The sequence below is a fragment of the Microcebus murinus genome, chromosome 11 (genome assembly GCF_040939455.1).
Source record: "Microcebus murinus isolate Inina chromosome 11, M.murinus_Inina_mat1.0, whole genome shotgun sequence".
NCBI classification, from domain to species: domain Eukaryota; kingdom Metazoa; phylum Chordata; class Mammalia; order Primates; family Cheirogaleidae; genus Microcebus; species Microcebus murinus.
In genome coordinates, this window is record NC_134114.1 from 33,000,841 (window position 1) to 33,025,112 (window position 24,272).

At 35.5% G+C, this 24,272-nt stretch overlaps 2 protein-coding genes and 1 long non-coding RNA gene across 7 annotated transcripts in view; 1 reads left to right on the top strand and 2 right to left on the bottom strand.

The window, feature by feature from the left end:
- TMEM267 (transmembrane protein 267) lies at window positions 1-22,117 on the bottom strand. Of its 2 annotated transcripts, none has more exons than XM_012740399.3 (3): window positions 21,166-22,117; window positions 8,721-9,096; window positions 1-1,773 (listed from the first exon to the last, which is right to left on the bottom strand). In XM_012740399.3, exons 2-3 carry the CDS (start codon window positions 9,030-9,032, stop codon window positions 1,438-1,440), a joined length of 648 nt encoding a protein of 215 aa, XP_012595853.1. In that variant the 5' UTR covers window positions 9,033-9,096; window positions 21,166-22,117; the 3' UTR covers window positions 1-1,437. The 2 variants fall into 2 exon arrangements, with proteins under 2 accessions (XP_012595853.1, XP_012595854.1); XM_012740400.2 differs by having other exon boundaries at window positions 20,749-21,178.
- The window catches only part of LOC142873723 (uncharacterized), a 27,238-nt gene continuing 24,270 nt past the window's right edge, over window positions 21,305-24,272 (top strand). Inside the window, exon 1 of the long non-coding RNA XR_012921678.1 lies at window positions 21,305-21,352. This is a non-coding gene — a long non-coding RNA (uncharacterized LOC142873723). The remainder of the gene's footprint in view (window positions 21,353-24,272) is intronic.
- Window positions 23,428-24,272, bottom strand: part of C11H5orf34 (chromosome 11 C5orf34 homolog) — a 30,242-nt gene continuing 29,397 nt past the window's right edge. The window contains exon 13 of one of the 4 annotated variants that reach the window (XM_076008005.1): window positions 23,428-23,841. In XM_076008005.1, the coding sequence (XP_075864120.1) occupies window positions 23,648-23,841 (194 nt within the window). In that variant the 3' untranslated portion in view covers window positions 23,428-23,647. The remainder of the gene's footprint in view (window positions 23,842-24,272) is intronic. The other 3 variants (XM_076008004.1, XM_076008007.1, XR_012921677.1) reach the window with 3 other exon arrangements.

The window sequence follows — 24,272 nt, forward strand, 5'->3', positions numbered from 1 at the left end:
TTACTTTTTAAAAAAATTTTTTTATTACATTTTATATTTATTATTTCTCTTTTTTTAAATTATAATTATTTTTTACTTTTTATTTTTTACAAGTTCCTTTTGTACCTGATGGTCATTACTTTTCTGTGAGTGAATTCAAATGCTATGTTTATGATCCAAGTATCAATATTTTGTTAATGTTATTTTTTAATAAATATTTTGTTAAATTAAGTTATGTTTTTCAAAACAAACACTAACATATGAGATTCTTGGTTAAGTATACTAAAAAAAACTATTTCAGCAAAATATTACTATAGCCAACATGTTTTAATAATTATTTCCTTGCTTTTTTCAAAGGCAGCTGAAAAAAATTATTTCCTAAATTTATTTCTGAAATAATAACCTAGACGTAATGTTAGTTGCTGTCTTTTAAGGATATCATTAAGATAATATTTGACACAGATTTTTCCAATAATCATAACTCATAAAACACTTTGTAAATTAAATTTCAGTCAAGATCAACATATATGAAATAAATACATGTTAGTGTTCACTATACATCTTACTCATGATATTTATTTTGGCTATCTCACTGTTTCAGTGTCTCAAGAAAATGTGGACCTAAATATAATACTAACTTTCCACAAATTAGTCACCCTGAAATTTGAACTGTTTTTCATAAGAAAATGTACTAAATTAAAGGAATACCTCCAGAAAATGAATTGGATGTTAATCTAAAAGAACTACTAGTAAAGCCAGAAAAACAGAAGCAGCAATGTAACCTAAACATTTGTACCCCTGTAATATGCTGAAATAAAAAATAAAAATCAATAAACAGAAGCAATAAAAATATGTCATAGAATAAATGAAACTCTAATATTATACTAGAGTGTTACAGAAGAGAGAATTATAACAAACATAATTTTTATTTTTTTATTTTTATTTATTTATTTATTTATTTTTTTGAGACAGAGTCTCACTTTGTTGCCTAGGCTAGAGTGAGTGCCGTGGCGTCAGCCTAGCTCACAGCAACCTCAGACTCCTGGGCTCGAGTGATCCTTCTGTCTCAGCCTCCCAAGTAGCTGGGACTACAGGCATGCGCCACCATGCCCGGCTAATTTTTTCTATATATATTAGTTGGCCAATTAGTTTCTTTCTATTTATAGTAGAGACGGGGTCTCGCTCTTGCTCAGGCTGGTTTTGAACTCCCGACCTCGAGCAATCCGCCCGCCTCGGCCTCCCAGAGAGCTAGGATTACAGGCGTGAGCCACCGCGCCCGGCCAAACATAATTTTTAAAAAACTTGTACATGCCTTCTGAATAAGAGGATTCAGGAATTATAATATTAAATAATTAAACAATATAAATATCTACTTTTTAAAAATTCACTTTAATGTTGGCTATCCTAAATTATCATCATCTAAACCATTTGCTTCTCTAAGACAGCCATATGGCTACCTCAGACATCAATATGAATTCCATGTTTTGAAGACATCATTTGTCTGGTCCCTGTTAAATACATAACAAATGAACAGATGTGAGGTAAAGATGATGTGATTATTACATAAAGCCAGAAAGGCAAAGGAGAAGTTTTTCCAAACGGGCATATCCATAAGCCATGACGAATCCCATCTCGGATATGGTGTGAGGTCCAGGATATAAACAACATCCAGGGAAGAAAGCACCATGAGTCTTTGAGCTTGAAAAGGTGCATAGTAAATTTCAGGGTCAGAACCACGATGGGTATCACAGTAGAACAGTGAAGGAAAGGTCTTCTTGGAAGTGTCAAAGCAGCCTGAGGGGGCAAAGTAGTAGCTAGTATCATTTCCTTCTTGGTGAAATAAAATTTTATAAATGCTTTTTTAGATTTTAAAATATTTTCCAGAGTCTATTAGACATGCAAGGGAAACATTTTCTATATCACCTCAGAATACATATATCAAAATTATGTATAAAGCAAAGAAGGTAAAAGTGTGAGGATATCCTTTGCATTAAAAATAAAATCAAGGTCTCAAGAATATGGTAATTTTTTTTTTTTTTTTTTTTTGAGACAGAGTCTCGCTTTGTTGTCCAGGCTAGAGTGAGTGCCGTGGCGTCAGCCTAGCTCACAGCAACCTCAAACTCCTGGGCTCGAGTGATCCTTCTGCCTCAGCCTCCCGGGTAGCTGGGACTACAGGCATGCGCCACCATGCCCGGCTAATTTTTTATATATATATCAGTTGGCCAATTAATTTCTTTCTATTTATAGTAGAGACGGGGTCAAGATATCCTGATATCTTGCTCAGGCTGGTTTTGAACTCCTGACCTTGAGCAATCCGCCCGCCTCGGCCTCCCAAGAGCTAGGATTACAGGCGTGAGCCCGGCAGAATATGGTAATTTTTAAAAAAGTTTCCCATTATTCGCTTAGAAAAGTCAAAATAGGAACATAATTTATATCTTAAATGTATGGTTTATGTAATTTGGATTTTTATAGAATTGTATGAGGCCTCTAAGAGCATTGAAAAAAATCTTACAACCACATAAAATATGTTTTAATTAATAAAGATTAAAAAAGGGGAATATTTTTGTCATAACCATTTTTTACTAGCTGTAAATACCTTCACAATTTATTTACATTTAGAAAGATTTTATTATTTTAAATAAATATTCTAAAATTTACTTAAATGAGCTTTAGTAAAATTTCTAAAACACTGCAAAAAAAATGTAATCACTATTTGAACAAATAAAAATTTTAGGCTTGACCTCTAAATCCATGAGTAAGGTTTTTCCCCCCCACCTACTTTAAAGGATAACTTGCAGCTAGATCATCCCTAACAACAACAAAAAAGCTGAAGATAATGATGAATGTCTAAATCTAAATCTCCCCACATATCCTCCAAACACATAAAACAAGAATGACAAATAAAACTATACAAACCCCCAAACTCTCAGCAAAGCTAGACACTTCAAATTACCTGTAAGTATTATTAATAAAATCAACACCAATCAGTGGGCTCTCTCTCTCATATTCCCACCACAAGCCAGGAAAAACTGTGTTGAAAAGAGGGGAAACCTAAGATTGATCTAAAATTACCACTAGAAAGAGAAAGTTCAGTGTAAGTGTGAAAATCCTGAAGAGGGTTCTGGTAGATCAGAGCACTGACTACAGGGAAAAGAATTAAAGGCATTCAAGATTCAAGGTTTTGAAAGACATTTGATTCTGGGGGAGAAGATGGTAAAAAAGGAAGGGAAAGGCACCGTTTGGAGCTTCGGTGATGAAAGGGGAAAGAAGTAGAAGAGGGAAGGAAGGAAAAAATTTAGGTTCTTGTCCAAAAAAAAGAGGACACACAATCTTTCCATCACATTAAAGAGACTGTCTGTACCTTTGTCACAGTGTCAAATCAGACCACCCTTAAATTAGGAATCTTAAAAACATAACCCTTAAATTAGTATTCTTTACTTTCTGCCCACTGACTGAACATCAAAGAGTTTATTCTATGCTCGTCCTTTCCTCTCTTCTCCACATTTTAAGTTGTTTTACTTCTACTTCATCAGAACATGTAACATTTCTGCATTATTCCACTTTTGTCTCCTCCTTTGTTTTTAAATTCTATATCTACAATACATTAAGTTCATCATTAGTCCTTTTGGTAACACTATCTTAACCAAGACTACTTTATTTATTTATTTTTTGAGACAGAATCTCACTGTGTTGCCTGGGCTAGAGTGCCATGGCGTCAGCCTAGCTCACAGCAACCTCAAACTCCTGGGTTCAAGCGATCCTCCTGCCTCAGCCTCCTGAGTAGCTGGGACTACAGGCATGCGCCACCATACCCGGCTAATTTTTTCTATATATATTTGTTGACCAATTAATTTCTTTCTATTTTTAGCAGAGATGGGGTCTCACTCTTGCTCAGGCTGGTCTCGAACTCCTGAGCTCAAGGAATCCTCCCACCTCAGCCTCCCAGAGTGCTAGGATTACAGGCGTAAGCCACCGCGTCCGGCTACCAAGACTACTTTAGAACAAGGACTCATGTAATATCATGAAATAAAGTAACAAAACAGACTAAATCTATAAAAAGTCAGTATTGGAGGAAAGCAGAATAAAAACACCTCAGCTCTTGAATTCTTTTCCTACAAACAAATGCAAAAAACAAAACAAAAAATAAAACAAAGCGTATAAAAATTGTATCCTAAGACTCCAAACTAAATTAAATATCCTCTAACAACCATATGGGAATATGAAAAAACATCTTAAATCAGAATTCAAAAATGAAACAAAAACACGTAGGTTGAAATAACAGTTCATTAAATTCAGTATAGGAAAAAAAGACAAAAACAACCTAATAAATGACTATCCTACAATGTTTCCAAAGGTGAATAGGTCAAGTGAAAGTTTAATGAGGCATACTGAAAACATGCAGAAAATCAACCAAAAGAATGAAAATGATATGAGGAAAAAAGCTAAAACAGAGAGAAAACTGGTTGAAATGGAAGACAGGCCAAAACAGAAATAACATATGTATAAAGAAGAAAAACAAAAGAATGAAATGGCATTAGAATCTAAAGCTATAGTCCAAGAAAATTCTGAAAATAAAAAAACCTGAATCTATGTATTAAAAGAGCCCATATTAAAACATTGACTCAATGATAAACTTTAAGACAGTTTAGTAAAACTATTACCCTAAAAATAAAGGCAAAATCCGTAAGGCCTTCGAGTAAAAAGATCAAATAACTTACGAAGGCCAGAATATCAGACTGACATCAGACTTTTTTTTTTTTTTTAAAAAAGGAAAGTAAGTAAACAAAGGAGCAGCATTTTCAAAATGTTCAAGGAAAGAAAACACAAGCTGAGGATTTTATATCCAGCCAAGCCCTCCTTTAAATATCAAAGCTAAGAAAAATAGTATTAAACATGTAAGAGCTCACAGAAAATTTTGTACCCATGCACATTTTTTTTTTTTTTTTTTTGAGACAAAGTCTCACTGTGTTGCCTGGGCTAGAGTGCTGTTGCATCAGCCTAGCTCACAGCAACCTCAAACTTCTGGGCTCAAGCAATCCTACTGCTTCAGCCTCCCCAGTAGCTGGGACTACAGGCATGTGCAACCATGCTCGGCTAATTTTATATATATATATATATATATTTTTTTTTTTTTAGTTGGCCAATTAATTTCTTTCTATTTATAGTAGAGACAGGGTCACGCTCTTGCTCAGGCTGGTTTCGAACTCCCGACCTTGAGTGATTCTCCCACCTAGGACTCCCAGAGAGCTAGGATTACAGGCGTGAGCCACCATGACTGGCCCCCATGCACATTCTTGAGGAATCTATAAGAGGTTAAGTTTCATCCAACCAATAAATGACTGAGAAAACATGAGCAAAAGAAGTGATGAGGGGCATTTGATATATTCCTTTCTTTCTTTATTTTTTATTTTTTCAGCATATTGTGGGGGTACAAATGTTAAGGTTATGTATATTGCCCTTGCACCCTCCCCCCATTTGATATATTTAAATGCAAATAAATAAAAGACTAAAAACAAAGTTAGGGAAAAGGGCGTAGATATAATACATAAATACTGTATGATCTGAAAAATGAGGAAACAAGCAATTTAAAAAATTGGAAAAAGTCCGGGCGCAGTGGCTCACGTTTGCAATCCTAGCACTCTGGGAGGCCGAGGCGGGCGGATTGCTCGAGGTCAGGAGTTCGAAACCAGCTTGAGCAAGAGCGAGACCCCATCTCTACTAAAAATAGAAAGAAATTAATTGGCCAACTAATATATATAGAAAAACTTAGCCAGGCATGGTGGCACATGCCTATAGTCCCAGCTACTCAGGAGGCTGAGGCAGAAGGATTGCTTGAGTCCAGGAATTTGAGGTTGCTGTGAGCTAGGCTGATGCCACAGCACTCTAGACTGGGCGACAGAGCAAGACTCTGTCTCCCCCCGCCACCAAAAAAAGTAAAATAAAAAAGCACAGTAAATGAAATAGTGAAGATGTTAAGATACTGTGTTAGAGCCATATCATTTCCAATTCTTGGCAATGACAAAAAATGCTGCAGTGAATAACCTGTGCATATATATTTTTGTATTGTGAAAGATATAACTTTTCTTTTATGCTTTAAGAACCAGACAAAAATAATGGTATGCAGACAGTTATCTAATAAATTAGCATTCTAGAACTTGGATTAAAAGCAATACACACAGGACAAACTCTAGATATTATGATAGTAGGATTATTTCAAATAGATAAGCTGTAATCTTTCTGATGTGAAGAATCAATTATACTACTTAGAACAAGGCACAATCATTGCCAGCACCTAATTTTTGAATAAATGAATTTCAGGTCGTCAACAATTCAGTTTCTAATGAGTTTAAGATAACCTGTATAGATATCTTCTATGTCTAAATTGATTCATTTCCTTCTACCACAGAGCACTTTCATATACCATAATAAGAAAGCTTTAGTTTGTAATCTATGTGAGTAAAAGATAAATCATAGAACTGATTGCAAAGACTGACAACACTTTCAATAGGAAGTATAAGATTTTCAATACTAGGGTGGGATCAAGGAGCCTATGGTAATGACTACCTGTAAGAAAGCAATAACCTAATGCTAAGATAATTAGCATTTATGCCCTGGATATGTTTGAGGGATACTGATTCTTTACACTTTCATTTGTTAATCAATATCTATTTATATTAATAGATGCTAAAAAAGAAACAAAAAATTCTTGTTGCTTGGCTTATTTCTAAAATGTCAATGTAGATTTTTTTATTAAGAGAAAAATAATTATGAAAGACGAAGATGGCATCATCATAGAATTATAGAAGTAAAAATAGGTCACTGTCATAAATACTTATTCAGTTTTGATATTTATTACTGTTAATCACATACCACCTTATGATAAAAGTAAAAACAATTTTAATACTTCATTCAAAAGTAAGGATCAATACAACCACTATGTTGAACTTTATGTGCACTATCTCATTAAATCTTTATAACAACCCTATGAGGTAGGTAGTATTTTATAGCAGAGGAAACTGAGAGTTAGCTAGGCTAGTCACTTCCCCCTGTTGTGCCTTTCGTAAGTGGCAGACCTGAGATCTGATACTGGGTCTGACTCTATCTATAGCTTATATTTTTAACACTGGTGCTTTTAAATGAATTAAAGCTGTGGTCCCCAACACCCAGTTTGGGGACTCGTACTGATCTGTGGACTGTTAGGGACCAGGCCACAGAGCTCTGCAACCCACTGTCTTCCCCGGTCTGTGGAAAACTTGTCTTCCATGAAACTTGGGTGGGGTCTGGGGTTGGGGTGGTGGACAGGTAAGTGGCAAGTGAGCAAGTGAAGCTTCATCTGCACTTCATCTCTGTCTACATCCGCTCCCCATTGCTCCCCACCCCCTACCTGTGGAAAAATTGTCTTTTATGAAACCAGTCCCTGGTGCCAAAAGGTTGAGGACTGCTGAATTAAAGGATAAATACACTAAACAGCCTAAATGATTTTTAAAATTACAATGAGAGTTAAATTCTATATGAATGCATTTATGAATCACATTTTTTATAATGCTTCATAGCTTATCCCAATCTCTACTAATATTCATTGTTAACTATTTACCGGGCCTTGTCACTTACCATGCTCACTTAACCATCACAACAACTCTACAAGGTAAGTAATGTTATAATCCACGTATTACAGATGAAGAATTGAAACTTAAAGAAGAAAAGTGCTCCTCTAACACCATACAACATGGATTCAAACTCAAGTCTTTCGGTTCTAATCTTGAGCAAAAATGTACTGTTACCTCTACTTTCGGCAAAATATCTAAATTTGTCTTTAATCAGCAATTACTGATTCTTTACTGATTAAGTTTCTAAAAAAGTAATACAACTTCTGAGAAATACCTGGTACTGGACATATAATAGGAGGAGGTGAATATTTCCCTTTTGCTCAACAAATATTTACTGTCACCCAGTAGGTGAGCCAGGCATCATTCTAGGCCAGTGGTGAATGAAGGAGACAAAGTTCTTGCTCTGTGAGTTTATATTTCTTTCCTGAAATGTTTATAGGTCATAAATACGCAAAAGGCAGGCAAATGTTTTGACATTCATAAAATGTTATCTTTAAGTTGAGTTCATTTGTGAGACAAATCACTGTATAGCTAAACCCCTGAATGCCTCCATGAAATTCCTCAATTTCTCTGTCTGGGACTGTGTTCTAGTCTGCCCATTGAAATGCATGCCTTTGGCCCTAAGAGTGACTGGGGGAATGAATCCATTCAAGTCATTCCCCAGGACTGGGAATCATCTTGATGCTATTCACCTTTTGCGGAGTACTTAGGAGTTGCATACTAACTATAAAACATAAGGAATAAGGGGGAAAATGTTAAGCATGATCCTGAAAAAAGAACACTGATACAAAAACAACTAGGACAGCCTGAAAACAATCCCTACTAATTTCAACCAGTATGCTAATACCTCCTTCAAGACTTGGCTAAATACATCCTCTATAAGCCAGCACCGAACTCCTCAGGTATAGTTAGTGGGTCCTTGTTCTATGCGCATCCATTGTACTTTGTGATAGTAAGTAATTTGATTAGCAACAAGTCTGTGTATGTCTTTAGGGAAGTACTAAGTAATCAAAAAGTTGAATGAGTGGGCTTTCTTATTTTAAGACTAATCCTATCTAGCTCTAAAAAGATTAGTATAATGATGCTACAGAAATTAAAGAAAGATCAGAAAAATTAAATATATATGCTTCTTACCTTCAAAGACAGGGATCCAGCTAGAAAAAAGTGGTCTACATCAATAACAGAGGCTAAAAATCCAGCTAAAATAATTTCTCCAAAATCAGTCTTCTTCTTGATTCCAGTGACTATTGCCCATGACCACATGCCAATCACACAATGTACTGCATTATCTGAGAAGGCTCGAAGCCAGTCATTCTGCTGAACTGTGGAAAACTGAAGAAGTCTGTCAGCTACAAGACAAAATATCCCCAGACCAAGGCTGGAAATAAGGGATTCAGTGCTACAAGACTGGAGAAGAGCATGGGTTTTCTCAGTCTCAGATGCCATATCTCAGTATATACTAACAGCCATCAGGAATGAATAGTCTGTTCTTGTTTACATTCCCAGCACCCTAAAATAGAAAGCAGAGACAAATATTAATGATGATATAATGATGATTATTGATTGTCATATTATATTTAAACAAAATAGTATCAGCACTAATTTCAGAAATATAAAACCAAGTTGTAAAAACTGGCATCTCTTTCTTACATGTGATATACGCCATATAGCCATATGCCATATAGCCCAAATGACATATAGCCCAAGGATAATAGATTAACTTTGGAGGAACAATAATTTACAGGGTAGTACGTATCAAGGAGAACTTCAGAATGCCCACTGACTATAATCTATTGCTTTGAGGTGGTCAAAGAGTTCTCTCAGCTGTATGTACTACATGGTAGTGAATATCTATTGTGTCTGTATACTCAGCAACTACCTTCTACATTCTTCTGACAAGTTTCCCCTTCCTTTGGGAAAACTGTTTATCGCAATATCTAAACTTCAGAGCTGACCAGTTTCCTGTCTTCCTACTAACACTGATTAATCTAGCCACGTGAGGGTTACTCAGGCCGGACCAATCCGACATCTTTCCAAAACTTTCCTTAGTGGAGCTGGTGGAGAAAGCTCCTCATTGAGTCCTTAGGTCCAGTCTCTGAGGTTCTCAGAGCTGCCTTAGACATCTAAACTCACCATTCACTTCTATAAAATACCCCAGCATTTCCTAATAAATCCCCTTTTTATTTCTGTTGCCTCTAACCAGAGTACCTTAACTGATACTCAAAGGCAATCATAATTCTGTGATAGGTTTCTACCTGATACAGAATACTGAAATTATTTATCCAGTTACAGTTATCAATATTATGTGATACTTGAAGTTTTCTGTTTTATATTAATGTTTTAATTCTGAAACTAAAGAATAACTTAATGATTTATTGAAAATGACTCAATTTCCATTCTGCAATAAAACTGTCCATAGCGCATTACACATATTCTAAAATTGAAATAAAAATTCAGAGGACCTAGAATAGGAAAACAACTCTGAAAAAGAACTAAGGTGGAGAACTTAACACCACCTGATTTCAATCAAGACAGTATGTGATCTCAGTGTACAGACAGACAAGTAGATCAACAAAACAGAATAGAGAGTGAGATCAGAAATAGACCCACAGATACATGGTCAATTCATTTTTGACGAAGGTGGAAAGACAAATCAATGGAGGAAGAATATTCTTTTCAACAAATGGTGATTGGGCGACTTCCGGGGCCCCGCTCTTGGGGCCCCAGAACCTTGTCCGCAAATAAAATTTAAAATAAAAATAAAAAAAAAAAAAAAAAAAAAAGAAAAACAAATGGTGATAGAACAATGGGGTATCCATGTGCAAAAATAATGAACCTTAATCCATACCTTACTCCATATGCAAATATTATCTCAAAATAGATCATAAACCTAAATATGAAACATAAAATTATAAAATTTCTGGAAGAAAACAAAATATTTTTGTATTCCTGGGTTATGCAAAGAGTTCTTAGATACAATATCAAAAGGTTGATCCATTAAAAAAGTTGATAAACCAAACTTCATCAAAATTAAAAAACTTGTGCTCTTTGAAAGATAATGTTAAAAAAATTAAAAAACAAGCCATAAACTGGGAGGATATATATGCAAATCTCATATCTGATACAGGATTTGTATCCAGAATATATAAATTCCCAAAACACAGTAATAGAAAAACCAACAAAAAAATGGACAAAAGATTTGAAAAGGTAATTTACCAAAGATAATATACACATAGCCAGTAAGTACATAAAATGTGCTCACCATCACCTAATTTCACCATTAGGGAAATGTACATTAAAACAACAGTGAGCTACCAAACACACTTTATTAAGATGGCTAAAATTACGCATAGGAAATGTTACCTTGGAAAGCAAAAAATAAGGAAAAATTAAAATTTTTAAAGTTAAAAATTAAAAAGAAAAGATGGTTAAAATTAAAGACTGACAATCCCAAATGTTAGCAAAGATGTGGAGCAAACAGAACTCTTATACACTGCTGGTGGAAATAAAAAACAGTATGAGCACTTTGGAAAAATAGTTTTCCAGTTTCTCAAAAAGTTAAACATATTCCTACTGTTAAACCCAGTCATTCCACTCCTAGGTATTTTCCCAAGACAAATTAAAGCATACGTGTATACAAAGACTTACATGTGAATGTTCCTAGCAACTTTACCTGCATTAGTTCCAAATATTTATCAACATGTGTATGGATAAACAAAATGTGGAATAAAGAGAAATAAGCGATACAAAAACATGAATGAATCTCAAAAATAATTATACTAAGTCAAAGAAGCCAAACCAAAAAAAAAAAAAAAAAAAGTACATAGTTAAAACCTATAGTACTGTACAACACAAATGGTGAACTCTAATGTAAACTATGGACTTCAGTCAATAATAACCTATCAAAATTGGTTCATTAATTGTAACAAACGTACCACACTAATGCAAATGTTAATAATGGGGGAAATGTTTGCAGAGGCAAAGGAAGTATACGAGAACTATCAGTAATATTTTTGCAATCTTTCTGTAAATCTGAAACTGCTGTTTAGGTTTATAAAGTTTATTATTTTTAAAAATTAAAAAATAAGGTCTATCAATTTTTAAATTAAATGAAGCAAATATGGAAAAATACTGTAATTGCTAAATCTAAGTAATAGATGTATTGTAGTTCTTTATATTATTTTCTACTTTTCTGTATATTTGAAATTTTCATTTAGAAATATGTTTTTATAAACAGTACATAGTATGATTCCATTTATATAAAATTCTAGAAAATATGAACTAATTTATAGTGACAGAAAGGAGATCCATGCTTTCCTGGGGACAGGAGAAGCAGGAAGCATAAGGAAAAAAAGGAGCATAAGGAAAACATTTCTTTTTTAAACCTTCTTGATTATCTTGATTGTGGTGACAGTTTCATGGTTCACAGTTTCATACATATGTCAAAACATCAAACTATATTTTAAACATATACAGTTCATTACATATCAAATTATACTCCAACAAGATGTTAAAAAGTTAGGAAAATATACTTTATTGATAATAAAAGCAGCAGGCTTTCATGAAAAATGAGAAATCTGGAAACAAGAGATTATGGAGATAAAAAACTTAATTGCCCAACTAAAAAGTCCATAGAAACAAAGCATAGTAGAATCAATGCTTCAAAAAACAAAATTAGTAAATAAGACCACTTTAAAGAATTTTTCCAAAGTTTAGGGGGGAAAATAAAGGACAAAAAGTTGGGCATTGAAAGAAAAAATAAATTCCAAAAAATAAAGAGAAAACCCTTAGTGTTTCCAAGTCTAAAAAAAAGTTATCTGCAAAAAAAAAAAAAAGAATGTGATTATCACCAAACCTAAGTGCCAAAATAATGTGAGATAATATTTACAGAACTCTGAGAGAAAGGGATCACAACTCTAGGATTCTAAACATAGCTAAATTATGGCATCTATGTGACAATCATTAATTATAAGAGTTTTGCCTTGGAAATTATATACCCACATATGATTTCTGGGAGCGGGGGGGAAATTTAGGAGTAGAACTGTTAAATCTCAGTTGGGGAGGACAAATAAAGAAAACTTGATCAACACAAGACAGAAAAGAAAAAAAAACAAAAGGAGAAAAACCTTACTTTCCCTTCCCTCTCCCCCTAAAGCTAATAGGGACCGATGATATCAAATACCACAATAAATATGAATATGTTAAGTTTCTCTATAAAGAGATAAAGAGGCAAACATAATCAGGTCGGGACAAAAGGAAACATCCAATAAGTCAGCAGTTTCCAACCTATGGTGAGTGATATAATTATTTCACTATATATTACAATGTAATAATAATAGAAATTAAGTGCACAATAAATGTAATGCACTTGAATCATCCCAAAACCATCCCTGTTCCATGGAAAAATTGTCTTCCATGAAAATGGTCTCACATGCCAAAAAGGTTGGAAACCGCTGCCATAAGTTATTGTTTATAACAGAACACCCCAAACAAAAAATCGTAACAATACAGAAAATTAAAAGATGAGAAAATAAAAACAAAATAAAACAGCAATGGTAATATTAATATCAAACAGAATCCAAGGTAAAACAGTTAAGTAGAACTAAAAAGGATAAATTAGTCATATCACAGTAAAGCTATATAGTAACATAGCAGTAAAATATATAAATTAAATCAAGTAATCAAAAAAAGGTGTAGATAATTTGAATAATATAATTACAAATTTGATTTCATACTCATGTATAGAAGTTTGTATACTACAAAAAATATGCATTTTTTTCAAATGTCCATGGACCTGGTGTAAAACTTAACCACACATTTCCTCACCCACAAGAAAAACTTTAATAAAATCTAAAAAGTAGAAATATTCAAGCTAAATTCTCTGACCATAATTCAATGCAATTTATCACTTTTTACCAGGTTAAAAAGAAAAATACAGTGTCCTGGTTAGCTAAAAAAAACTATGCTTAAATGGTGGTGCAAGTAATAATTTTAGATTCAAAATACTTGCTGGCTGGGTGTGGTGGCTCACGCCTATAATCCTAGCACTCTGGGAGGCAGGAAGATCGTTCAAGGTTAGGAGTTCGAAACTAACCTGAGCAAGAGCAAGACCTCGTCTCTACTAAAAATAGAAAGAAATTAATTGGCCAACTAAAAATATATAGAAAAAATTAGCCTGGCATGGTGGCGCATGCCTGTAGTCCCAGCTACTCGGGAGGCTGAGACAGTAGGATTGCTTGAGCCCAGGATTTTTTTTTTTTTTTTTTTTTGAGACAGAGTCTCGCTTTGTTGTCCAGGCTAGAGTGAGTGCCGTGGCGTCAGCCTAGCTCACAGCAACCTCAAACTCCTGGGCTCCAGTGATCCTTCTGCCTCAGCCTCCCGAGTAGCTGGGACTACAGGCATGCGCCACTATGCCCGGCTAATTTTTTTTTATATATATATATCAGTTGGCCAATTAATTTCTTTCTATTTATAGTAGAGACGGGGTCTCGCTCTTGCTCAGGCTGGTTTCGAACTCCTGACCTTGAGCAATCCGCCCGCCTCGGCCTCCCAAGAGCTAGGATTACAGGCGTGAGCCACAGCGCCCGGCCGAGCCCAGGATTTTGAGGTTGCTGTGAGCTAAGCTGACGCCATGGCACTCTAGCCTGGGGAACAAAGTGAGACTCTGTCTCAAAAAAAAAAAAAAAAAAAAAAAAAAAAAAAAAAAGACTTGCCTATCTTTCAAGTGTGTGTGCTCTCAAACATCTCAGGAAAAAAATGTTAATAAAAGCTCAGAGAGCAAGGACTTTGTTCACCACTATATCCTCAGTAGATAGTAGGTGTTGAATATTGTTGAATGAATCAATGAAAAGTTATCATACATTGTATCTGTTATGCACCAGGTATATTGAATACTTAAAAGGCATTTAGTAAAATGTAACATCCATTCCTGGGAATCTGCATTTTTAGCATGTATGCATACCAGCAAATTCTTATGTTCACTAAATGTTGAGAACCAATAATTTACCAAAAATGATGAAACCATTTGGTTTAAAAACCAAAATAATGAAAATCCAAAAACATTACCTTAAAAGTCAGAAACAGTATAACTGTTGTAACATTGTTCTGGCAGTTTTAATCAATACAATGAGGAATAGAAAGAGGGTGGGATAGAGGAAAGAAAACATATCATTACATTACCAGGAAGAAAAGATAATCACATTAGTTTGCAGGTTAAATGACTGCCTATCTAAGAGAATCAATAGAAAACTGTTGGGATTTAAGTTGAAAATGTGGTTAATTATACACAAGTACTTAAATAATTTTTCAATATGCCAGCAATAATCGTAAAGAAAAAAGATGGGAAAATCAGCATTCACAACAGCAACAACTCAAAAGAGAAAGAGGAATAAACTAAACAAGAAATGTATATGAAGAAAACTATACAACTTTATTAAAGGATGAAAAAGATCAATTAACTAGAACTCTGATGGCTTTATAATATGTCAATTCAGCTAAGTAGGACTTAATTTCCCAGAATTCCCTTCCTTATATACTTCTGGCTAGTGTTGGCTATCGGAGACTTTTTGCATGAGATTTAGAAGTCAGAAATGAAGCAGCAGCCAAAATTTTTACACTCTGAAGGTCAGTGGAGGGCACACTGTAGAGCATGCTTGCATTGTTGCTGATCTGTTAGCTCATCTTGTTGGCAGGGGGGAGCAGCTAGACTTGTAGCTCCGTTAGCTCCCATCAGATCTTTTAACTTCTCCAAATACTAGGTCTGCATGTGCAGTTCCAAAGTCAAAAGCGTCAGCCTCTCTTGCAGGTCACCCACAGCATCAAAACTGGAGTTGGTGAGAGGCAAATGCAGGTTCCATTTTGTCCCTAGAGGTTTCAGTTTGTCCTTGTTCTCATCCACATACACTTCCCCTGCCTGCTAGTCTAGCTGATCTGCAGAAATTTCAGGCTTAACAATAGACTCAAAGGCAACGGCCTGCATAGACTGCTCTACCAGTTCCCACAATTCTATAAGGTCTAACCTCTGTAATAAATCCCTTAATCTTTAGCACATAAAGTAGTTCTGCTTCTTTGATGGAACCTAATTGATCCACAAGTCAGACCATTTTATTGCGTAAGAGGAAACATTGATAGTGTTGTTCTGTTTAAATTAAACTATAAATTTAATGCAATTCTACTTAAAATCATAAAGGGATTTTCTTTTAGAACTTCACAAAATGATTCTAAATTTCATTTGAAAGAATACTAATAAACTTTTGAATAAAGCAGAGTAATGTGACTACCAAAGGTGAATACGTAGTCCAGAACCAAACCAAGCATGTGAACAGTGGAGAAAGGGGGAATAATATGTGTATAACTCCAAATTGGTAGAGGAATGATAATATTATTTAACCGAGATCTTGTTATCAGAGTTCTTAAATGCATTAAAGAGAAACACTCAGCAAAAATACGCTATACAACCAAAAAAACCAAATTTATGAAACAAAAACTGGGAAAATATAGACTTGCCAGGTTTCAAGAGCCAGGTTTTAAAAGTATGCCCTCAAGAACCAGTCGAAATCACACCAGACAACTGGTCTGGCAAAGCCCTTCCTGCCATAGCTTGTACTGCCCAAACTCCTGTCACCAGACATTACCACTGGCATTGCTGCCAGTACTGCCCTGCCTGCTTCTGTTGTAAAAGATTCTTAGCAGTATTTGTTTCCTTGCTCTTAATGCAAAATTCCAAGTGAGGCAAGATAAGTTTAGGTCATGTACTCACACCCTTGCTGCAAGGTTGGGAAAGATACTACAGTATGTGGGCTTTCCAGCATATACAGATGGTCCAACTTATGATGGTTTAATTTACCATTTTCAACTTTATGATGGGCCCATTGGGGTATTAAATACATTTTCAAATTATAATATTTTCAGCTTACAATGCATTTATCTAGATGTAACCCCATGATGGGTCAAGAAGCATCTGTATAGGAGAAGGTGGGCTGTATCTTCCTTCAAGATGCATTAGAAGAGGAATCTCCCAAATATACTATACAGAACAGGAAACAACCAGTCCACACTAGTAATCAGTAGATTAGAAAAGGCTACAATTACTAAATAATACTGGAGAAAGTCAATCATCAGATGATACCTAGATTGGATCATTGACTTCCAATCTGTATAATGCACAGTTTTATATAAACAACTTTAGATGTTAAAACGTCACATCCACATGGATTAGGGTTTTATAATATAGACCATTTCTCTGTTTAAATTAAAAAAAGGAATCAGTTTCGTTGACTAGTTGCTGGAAAATTTTCATGGTTAGATAACTTTTGTAATCAGTTTGGTTATCAAATTTAGGATATTTATATGAATTTATAAACAGAATTCTACATAGTTCAGCTGGCTAGAGGAGCTCAAAATTATCTTTAAAAATTTAATAAAAATGTAAAGCTTTTACATAGCAAAATTAAAGACAAATAAAAGGAAGAAATTTAGAACATTTATTACAAAGAAAGATTAGTAGCCCTGATTTATTACAAGCTCTTAAAACTAATAAGAAAAAAAGTATCCCAATAATAACATGGGCAATGTACATGAAAAGACAATTTGGAAAAGGAAGAAATACAAATGGTCAAAAAATTTTTGAAAAGGTTTTAACTTTATTAGTAATTAATTGAATTCAAATTAAAATGAGATTTCACTGTAACATACAAAAGATTACTAATACTCTGTTAGTAGCAGTAAAGAAATGACACTCTCAAAGATTATCAGCAAGAGTATAAATTGGTGTCACTTTTTTAGTAATTTGACTATGTACCAAAAACCATAAAAAAGTAAGCAAACACTTTTGACTCACCATTTTCAATTCTAGGAAAATAAGAAAATAATTAGACAAATACAAAGAGCTACACGTGAATGTTCAGTATGGCATTATTTAAAGAAAATATTAAAAATAATATATAGGTCCATTTTATGGGACTAGTGAAATAAATTCCACACATTATACAGCCATTAAAAAAATACTTATTCCCATATTTACTGACATAGAAAGATACTCAATAGATATTAAATTTTAAAAGGCAGCCTATTAAAATATGTAAAATATTATATTTTTGTTTAAAAATACACACAGACACATTAAAAAATCTGGAGGGCTATTCATTTGGTTTATCTCTCACTGGTGGGCTTACAAATGTGATCATTCCTTTTTTTTCCTTTTTTCCTTTTTTTTTTTTTTTTTTATTGCCCGGAGGTTGCACACCTACTTTTTTTTCCTTTTTGATTTTCTAAAAATTTTCATTGTCCTACTATTATGGCCCTAGAACCAATAAAGCTACTTTGAAAAGTTAAAGCCAGAAGCAATTAAACAACTTAAACAATGATGCTAAAGTCAGTCTCTTAAAAGCATAATTTAAAAAATGTAGAAACATATTTTAACACTATATATCTCAATAAAGACATTAAAATATGTAACATTAATTAGCATTACTCTAGTAAGTCAAATTTGTAGTATAAAAATAATTTGCTCATTGTTATGTATTAATATTGGTTGACACATAAAGACTACATGAAAGATTTCTGCATCTTCACATGAAATAAGCTAAGTAGATAACTTATGTGATGAATACTTACTCTGCAGAGAACAACTACTTTGTTAATGATAATGGAGTCTACAACAATCATCAAATTCTTGGTCATTTGCAATGATGAAAATTGTTCTCTAACGCACTAAGATTGGGTTTTTTTCTACAGACTCCTCTAGGATGAGGAAATAATGATTTTCAGATACTTTCAACCAAGAGATGTGATCAAAATGCAAAAAGAGATACCTCTATTACAAGGTCATAAATCCTTTCTATAAACCTCAGGATTTATAATGTCACAAATTATGGGTCACTGTCTCTACTTTAGAAAATAAACATTCAACACTTGAATGGATAAAGAAATCAATGTGTTTATGGGCTTAGTGTTAGTGCATATAACTTTAAAGTTTATAAACTATCCCTTTGAACCAAAAATAAATGCCATTAACCACTTAGCTGGATGGGAATTGGGGCACAGAAAGCTTGAATTAATGGCCAAACCAGAAAGGCATGGTGGCAGCAGCAGCAACAGCAGCAATATTCCCCTCCTTTAAGAAGCTGTGGCCTGCAAGTTAGCCCTAAGGAGAAAGAAGGCCACCCAGGTGGATGAGTGTGAGAAGAACCTAGGCTGGGCACAGATTACATACGGACCTAACACAAAAGCTCTGCTGTCACTCAAACCGTTTGTATATATGTGTATTTAATTTTACAAATTTATTTTCAAATCTCATTCCAGAAGGCAGACAAAAATCTACTTCACAGTAAATTTCATGATGTCACTAGTAAGCCATTGATTGGTACGAGTGACATATTACATCTTCTTCACTCATGAAGCAATATTACAACTTCTTTCACTCATGAAGCAATGTTTATAATTACAATATATATATTTAAATGTTAATGACCTTACATTTTACGTGATGAATTTAGATTCTAAAAGGATTGGGTAGCTAATAAAGTGTTATGAGCAAAGTGAAAAATCAAAAGATTACTTCAACTATGTACATGATGATCCCCAAAGTTAAAGATCTGAAAAATAAACACTTAAATTGTTTACAAATAATTGTATCATGGTTGATGAATAGAAATACATATACATAATGGGGGTGATACAAATGGATTTTATAAATGAAAAGCATAAAACAGCTTGCTTGATGAGAGAGAAATGAAAAGCTCACGAGTAAACTAGGAAGCAGATCCTTCAGCCTCAGTCAAGCCTTCAGATGCCTGCAGCCCCACCAATATCTGGACTACAACTTCATGAGACCCTGGGCCAGAACCACCCAGGCAAGCCTCTTCCAAAGTCCTGACTCACAAAAACAATGAAATAATAATTGTTCACTGTTTTAAGCCTCTAAGTTTGGGAGTAATTTGTTACACAGCAATAGATATCTAGAACAGTACTGTTTATGTTTTTGAGAAAGGCATAATTGTGGTTCCAGAAATACACATTTCTGGCATCTATTTCACTCTAACTATTCCTGCAGATATTAAACATCTCTGGCTTAGATTTTGAGTATGAGAAAGAGAAACTTACTAAACATTCTTCCTCTATTATTAATTGTCCTCTGATTAGGACACCTAAGTGTACCCATTTTTCTTCTTAAACCTTTTTCTTTCCTTTTCCACTTCCTGTTCCTCCTCCTACAAATGAAATAGACTCTTGAACCTCCTAAACTCTAATCTTTAAGTTTATTTTACAAATTCACTTTTGTTGGTATGTTTCTTTAAGACTAATAATTATAGCTTTCTTTTAAACTTGTCATGCATAAAATCTAATGTGCTTAAAGTGTTTATTAAATATTTCATTATAATAATATGGGGGGTAAGAACATAAGCAATCCTCAGCCTATAAACTAAAGATATTTGGGATGATTTCTCGGATGTAACAGCTATATAATGTTTCTATGACGTGTAGGAGCCACTTCCTGTCACACTCATCCCCATTATAGCCAATGCCATTAACTATGGGGCCTGCAAGGTATACACAGCAGTAATTCTCCCTTTCCTATACTCCACAAACACATAATTAGCTAGTTACTTTAATTATATGCTATCACGTATTGTTTGCTAATAATCTTTTAGACATTATTTCTGTCAAAACAAGAGCTGACAAATTCCCAATGCAAATTTCATCTTTTGCTTCAACCTTCCCGCTTCCCCGTAAATTACTTACAAAAACCTGAGGTAAAGCTCGGTCCCAAACCCAAAACTGCCTTTATTATGCTTTACCAATAAGTCCTTTTCACTGAACCGTAGTTGCTGTGAAACTTAACATATTTAATTTCTTTAATGGTAAAATACCAAAAGTAAATGCCAAATATAATGCAACTAACTGACAAAGGAAGCACAAATCTTGTTCCTTTTCACTGAAACTTTTTATAGCCAGCAGATCTCTGTATATAAAAATGTTCACTTCCTGTACAACCATTCTAACAAAACATACAATTCTGAATTCTACATGTTTCAAGTCTCAGCAAATTTCCAAAGACATCCTTTTCTGAGGCTGGTGTGATGCAATAATTTTTAAAATGTCATTTTAAGAAAGGGGGCAGAAAGTGCTGATATCAGCAGGGAAGAGACCACGTCACACTTACAGCAGTCAAGCCTCTAGGCAGCCGGGCCCCGAAGGGTTCTTTTATCTGTTAGGGATGGCAATGGGCTCCACGGGCATGACCCTCGGCACCCTGCCTGGGCCAGAGAAACGCCAGGGGCGCGGAGCCTAGGCGAGAGCTGGGTATCAAGGGGCTCCAGAAGGAAGGCGAAGCCAGAAGGCTGCGCCAGGGCTCCTCGCAGACCCGGGGGCCGCTTGACAGCGCCAGCCCACAAGTCACCCACGGCGCCTCGCTCCTGCTCCCGCGCCCTGCCCTTCCAGCGTGCCCTCCCCGCCCGCAACCCGGGCATCCGGACACCATATCCAGGTGGTCCCCGCCTCCGGCCAGCCACCTCGGGACGCAGTTTCGTGATGTCTACCGTGTCCTCTCCCGCCCCTCGCAGCACTCAGCCGTACCCACCCTCGGTTCTCACGGCGGAAGCCAGCAGCGGCGCGAACAGCGGCCCCGCCTCTCTCCGCTTCACTCGGTCAGCACCATAGAGACGCCGGGCGCCGGCCAGAGCAGCGCCGGCCCAGAGGACGCCGGGATACGTGTCTCCCTCCCGAGTGGAAAGCGAACGATGCCGGAGTGCCCTTTGGTTGAGTGGGTAGGTACCTCGAGCTCCCCTCTGCAAAGGAGACCTTTGCGACGTCGGGGTGAGAAGAGAAAGTGCGTGGTTAGTTTACTTCTGTCAAACCTGAGGATTCATTTCTCGGCTTAGTGGCGTCGTGCAACAAACGGGAGCCCTGGCATCCCACGGCACACTCAAGTGGCGGTCAGGAAGCTGCAGACCCAGAAGTGGCCTCACCGATTGTTGGACGCAGGGGCCTTACTCCCTGGCGCTGGAGCTGGGAGCCACGGGCCGTCGGGGGCCTCGGCGACTCCCTTCGTGAATCCTTCAGTGGGGGCGATGGAGAGTTTTTCACGAGACAGAGAGATCACGCGACCCCACGGACATGAAGCCGCTAGGTAGCGCTTCGCCCCCCCTTGGGGATTTTTTGATAATTTTTTGCCACCATGCGGGCGGATGTTGCTGGCCTGCTCTTCTTTGTGGACAGCGGTAACAGGGCTAGAACATTTAGTCATGACTATTAAATTTCAGGAATTGAAAAAGCAACTGCATGCAGGGCAGTTTGACCCAATTAACTGAACTCACAAGATAGTTTGTTTACTGGGACTGTGGCCAGGTCCCATCCCGTCTGTGCCTGGGAGAGGTGGCAGCTGTCTTAGCAGCAAGGAGACATCTAGCTTGATATTTGGCTTTAGGAAGCACTGGCCCAAAGAGGCCCAAGGAGGAAGATTCTTCCCCGTCCTACCTACAGTTTATTGAAACAAGTGTCAGACGGAAAACAAGGGCAGCAGTGGGGTTATATAGTTGACAGAGACCAAAAAAAAAAAAAGGCGGGGAGAATCTTCAATTATCTTCAATTTCAAGCAAACCCCAGCCACTCAGAGAACTTCACAATTTCTCAATCATAGACTTTTTCATAGCTTGTTACTCTTGGTTCTTAGCCAATGGAAAAGACTCAACTGAGGGGGGGAATTATACACATTTTAACCCCCATATAACTTAAAAACTAATCAAAAATTTTGCCAAATATTATATATTTACAAGTTTGAGTGCTTTTAGCTATGTTAAGGGCAAATTTTTTCTAAATGCAGATTAATGACAATTTGTCATTACCTTTATGGCAGCATGGTACCAAATCTTACCATCATCTAGGCCTTCTGGAGCTATCAAGGAATGGATGGCTTCCTACAAACCAAAACAGAACAAAACTGTTAAAAGTTCTTTTCTCTGTAGTCAGTCTATGGCCTAAGGGCACCACTTGATTGATGCAACAGATACTGAGTGCTCTGTGTAGGCTACAGAATGACTTTGTGGAACTCAAGTTCTAGTGAAGGATATAGATCACAAAGTTACAAACAAGCTGGATAAATTGTAGTAAGTACTAAAAAGGGAATAAATAGGGTGATGTAACAGAGTTGGGAGAGGCTAACTTTAGTCAGGTAGTCAGGGTGGCCCCTCTCAGGAAATGATACCTGTGCTGAGACCTGAAATGTGATGAAATCCAGCGTGAGATAAGCTGAAAATAAAAAAGAGGCATTGTGCCTATTCAATGCACTATTATCACTCCTGATCAACTATACTTTCTTTTCTATACATTTTTTCTTTTTGTTCCCTCTGTTGCTGTTCCCCTTTTATGTGAAGAGCCTGGTCTTTCATAGAAATCAGAAAATTAGAACATTTGTATTTGGTGTAATCTTGAAGTTTTAGATGTGTGGTCTTGCTCTCTTTCCTAATAAACAAGGCTGTAATAAACAGCACTTTTGGTGAGATAATTTCTCTTATTTCATACACTTTGCAGCATACATTTTTTCATATGTTCAAAAGAAATGAAAGTATCCAGTTCATCAGTTTAGATAAAATCTAGTCTTTGCTGAAGTGCTTGATTCTTCAGTATTGCTTAGATCAGTTTTTGTTTGCTTTCTTGAGATCTAGTTCTTATAGTTCTATTGAAAAATACTTGAGGTAGACAGACTAAATAGCAAATGACCAAATGTACAATTTTGCATATTAAAAAAAGGAAAAAAACCTTAAGATTAATAGTGAATGCTCCACAAGATAAAAACAACTTTATAACTTTGTTTTTTCTCATAAATCTGAATAATCAAATGAAATAATTCAAAATTTCCAAATAGTTCTTTATTAAAACAATATATTACAAACATATTTTAAAAACTTTACAAACTAGGTAAAACACTTCCAAAATTAAATGTCAATTCTCATACAGTCGTGCAGAAGTAATATAAACAATTTCTTGGCTTACTAGTAATTTTATACCAGTCACTTGAAACAACAGTCTTAAGATTTAATAACATATTGTAATAATTCCATTTTTCACTTTTTGGAGTTTGATAAAAGACAGTCAATATCCTGAAGGATTTCAGAGGTTTTTTTCAATGCTACTGATACTCCCTTTTCATTAACTTCTTCTAGCAAGGTTTCTGTAGATCTTGGTTTATAATGATCAGAAGACAGTTCATTTTTTTTATTAGAAATCTGGTTTAGGACACCACTGTTCTCCAGGAGCACTGAATTATTTAGTTAAGCTTTTCTCCACATATTCAGTGTATAAATATCTTTATTTTCAGAAAAACTAGGCTTCATATTAAAATATTATTTCTCATTTGAAAGTAAGATCTCTTGGATTCATAACAGAGTTAGGACTTCAGAGCTTATCAAAGTCTACCCTTTATAGATAAAGAAATTAGTTATAGTAAAGGGGGAAGGAAAAGAAAGCATGTATGTGTGTGTTTGGGTGGAAATTTGGTGGTGAGGAGGAAATAAAAATTGAAATCTATTAGAAATTAAAATCTATTAAAGAAGTTACATTTAAGTGAAGAAATGTCATAGGAATTAAAAAAAGGTAGGGATGATAGGATTATAAACAATCTGTGTGGTGTATTTTTAATTTAAAAAGATCTAGAGTGAAAAGAAACCTGTCTTCTCTTATAGGACTACT

Excerpts from the sequence above, each read along its gene's own strand:
- TMEM267 (XM_012740399.3), bottom strand. The coding sequence starts at position 9,032 with ATGGCATCTGAGACTGAGAAAACCCATGCTCTTCTCCAGTCTTGTAGC. Across the intron at positions 1,774-8,720 it reads CTGGATCCCTGTCTTTGAAG|GCTGCTTTGACACTTCCAAG; the intron begins GTAAGAAGCATA and ends TTGCCCCCTCAG.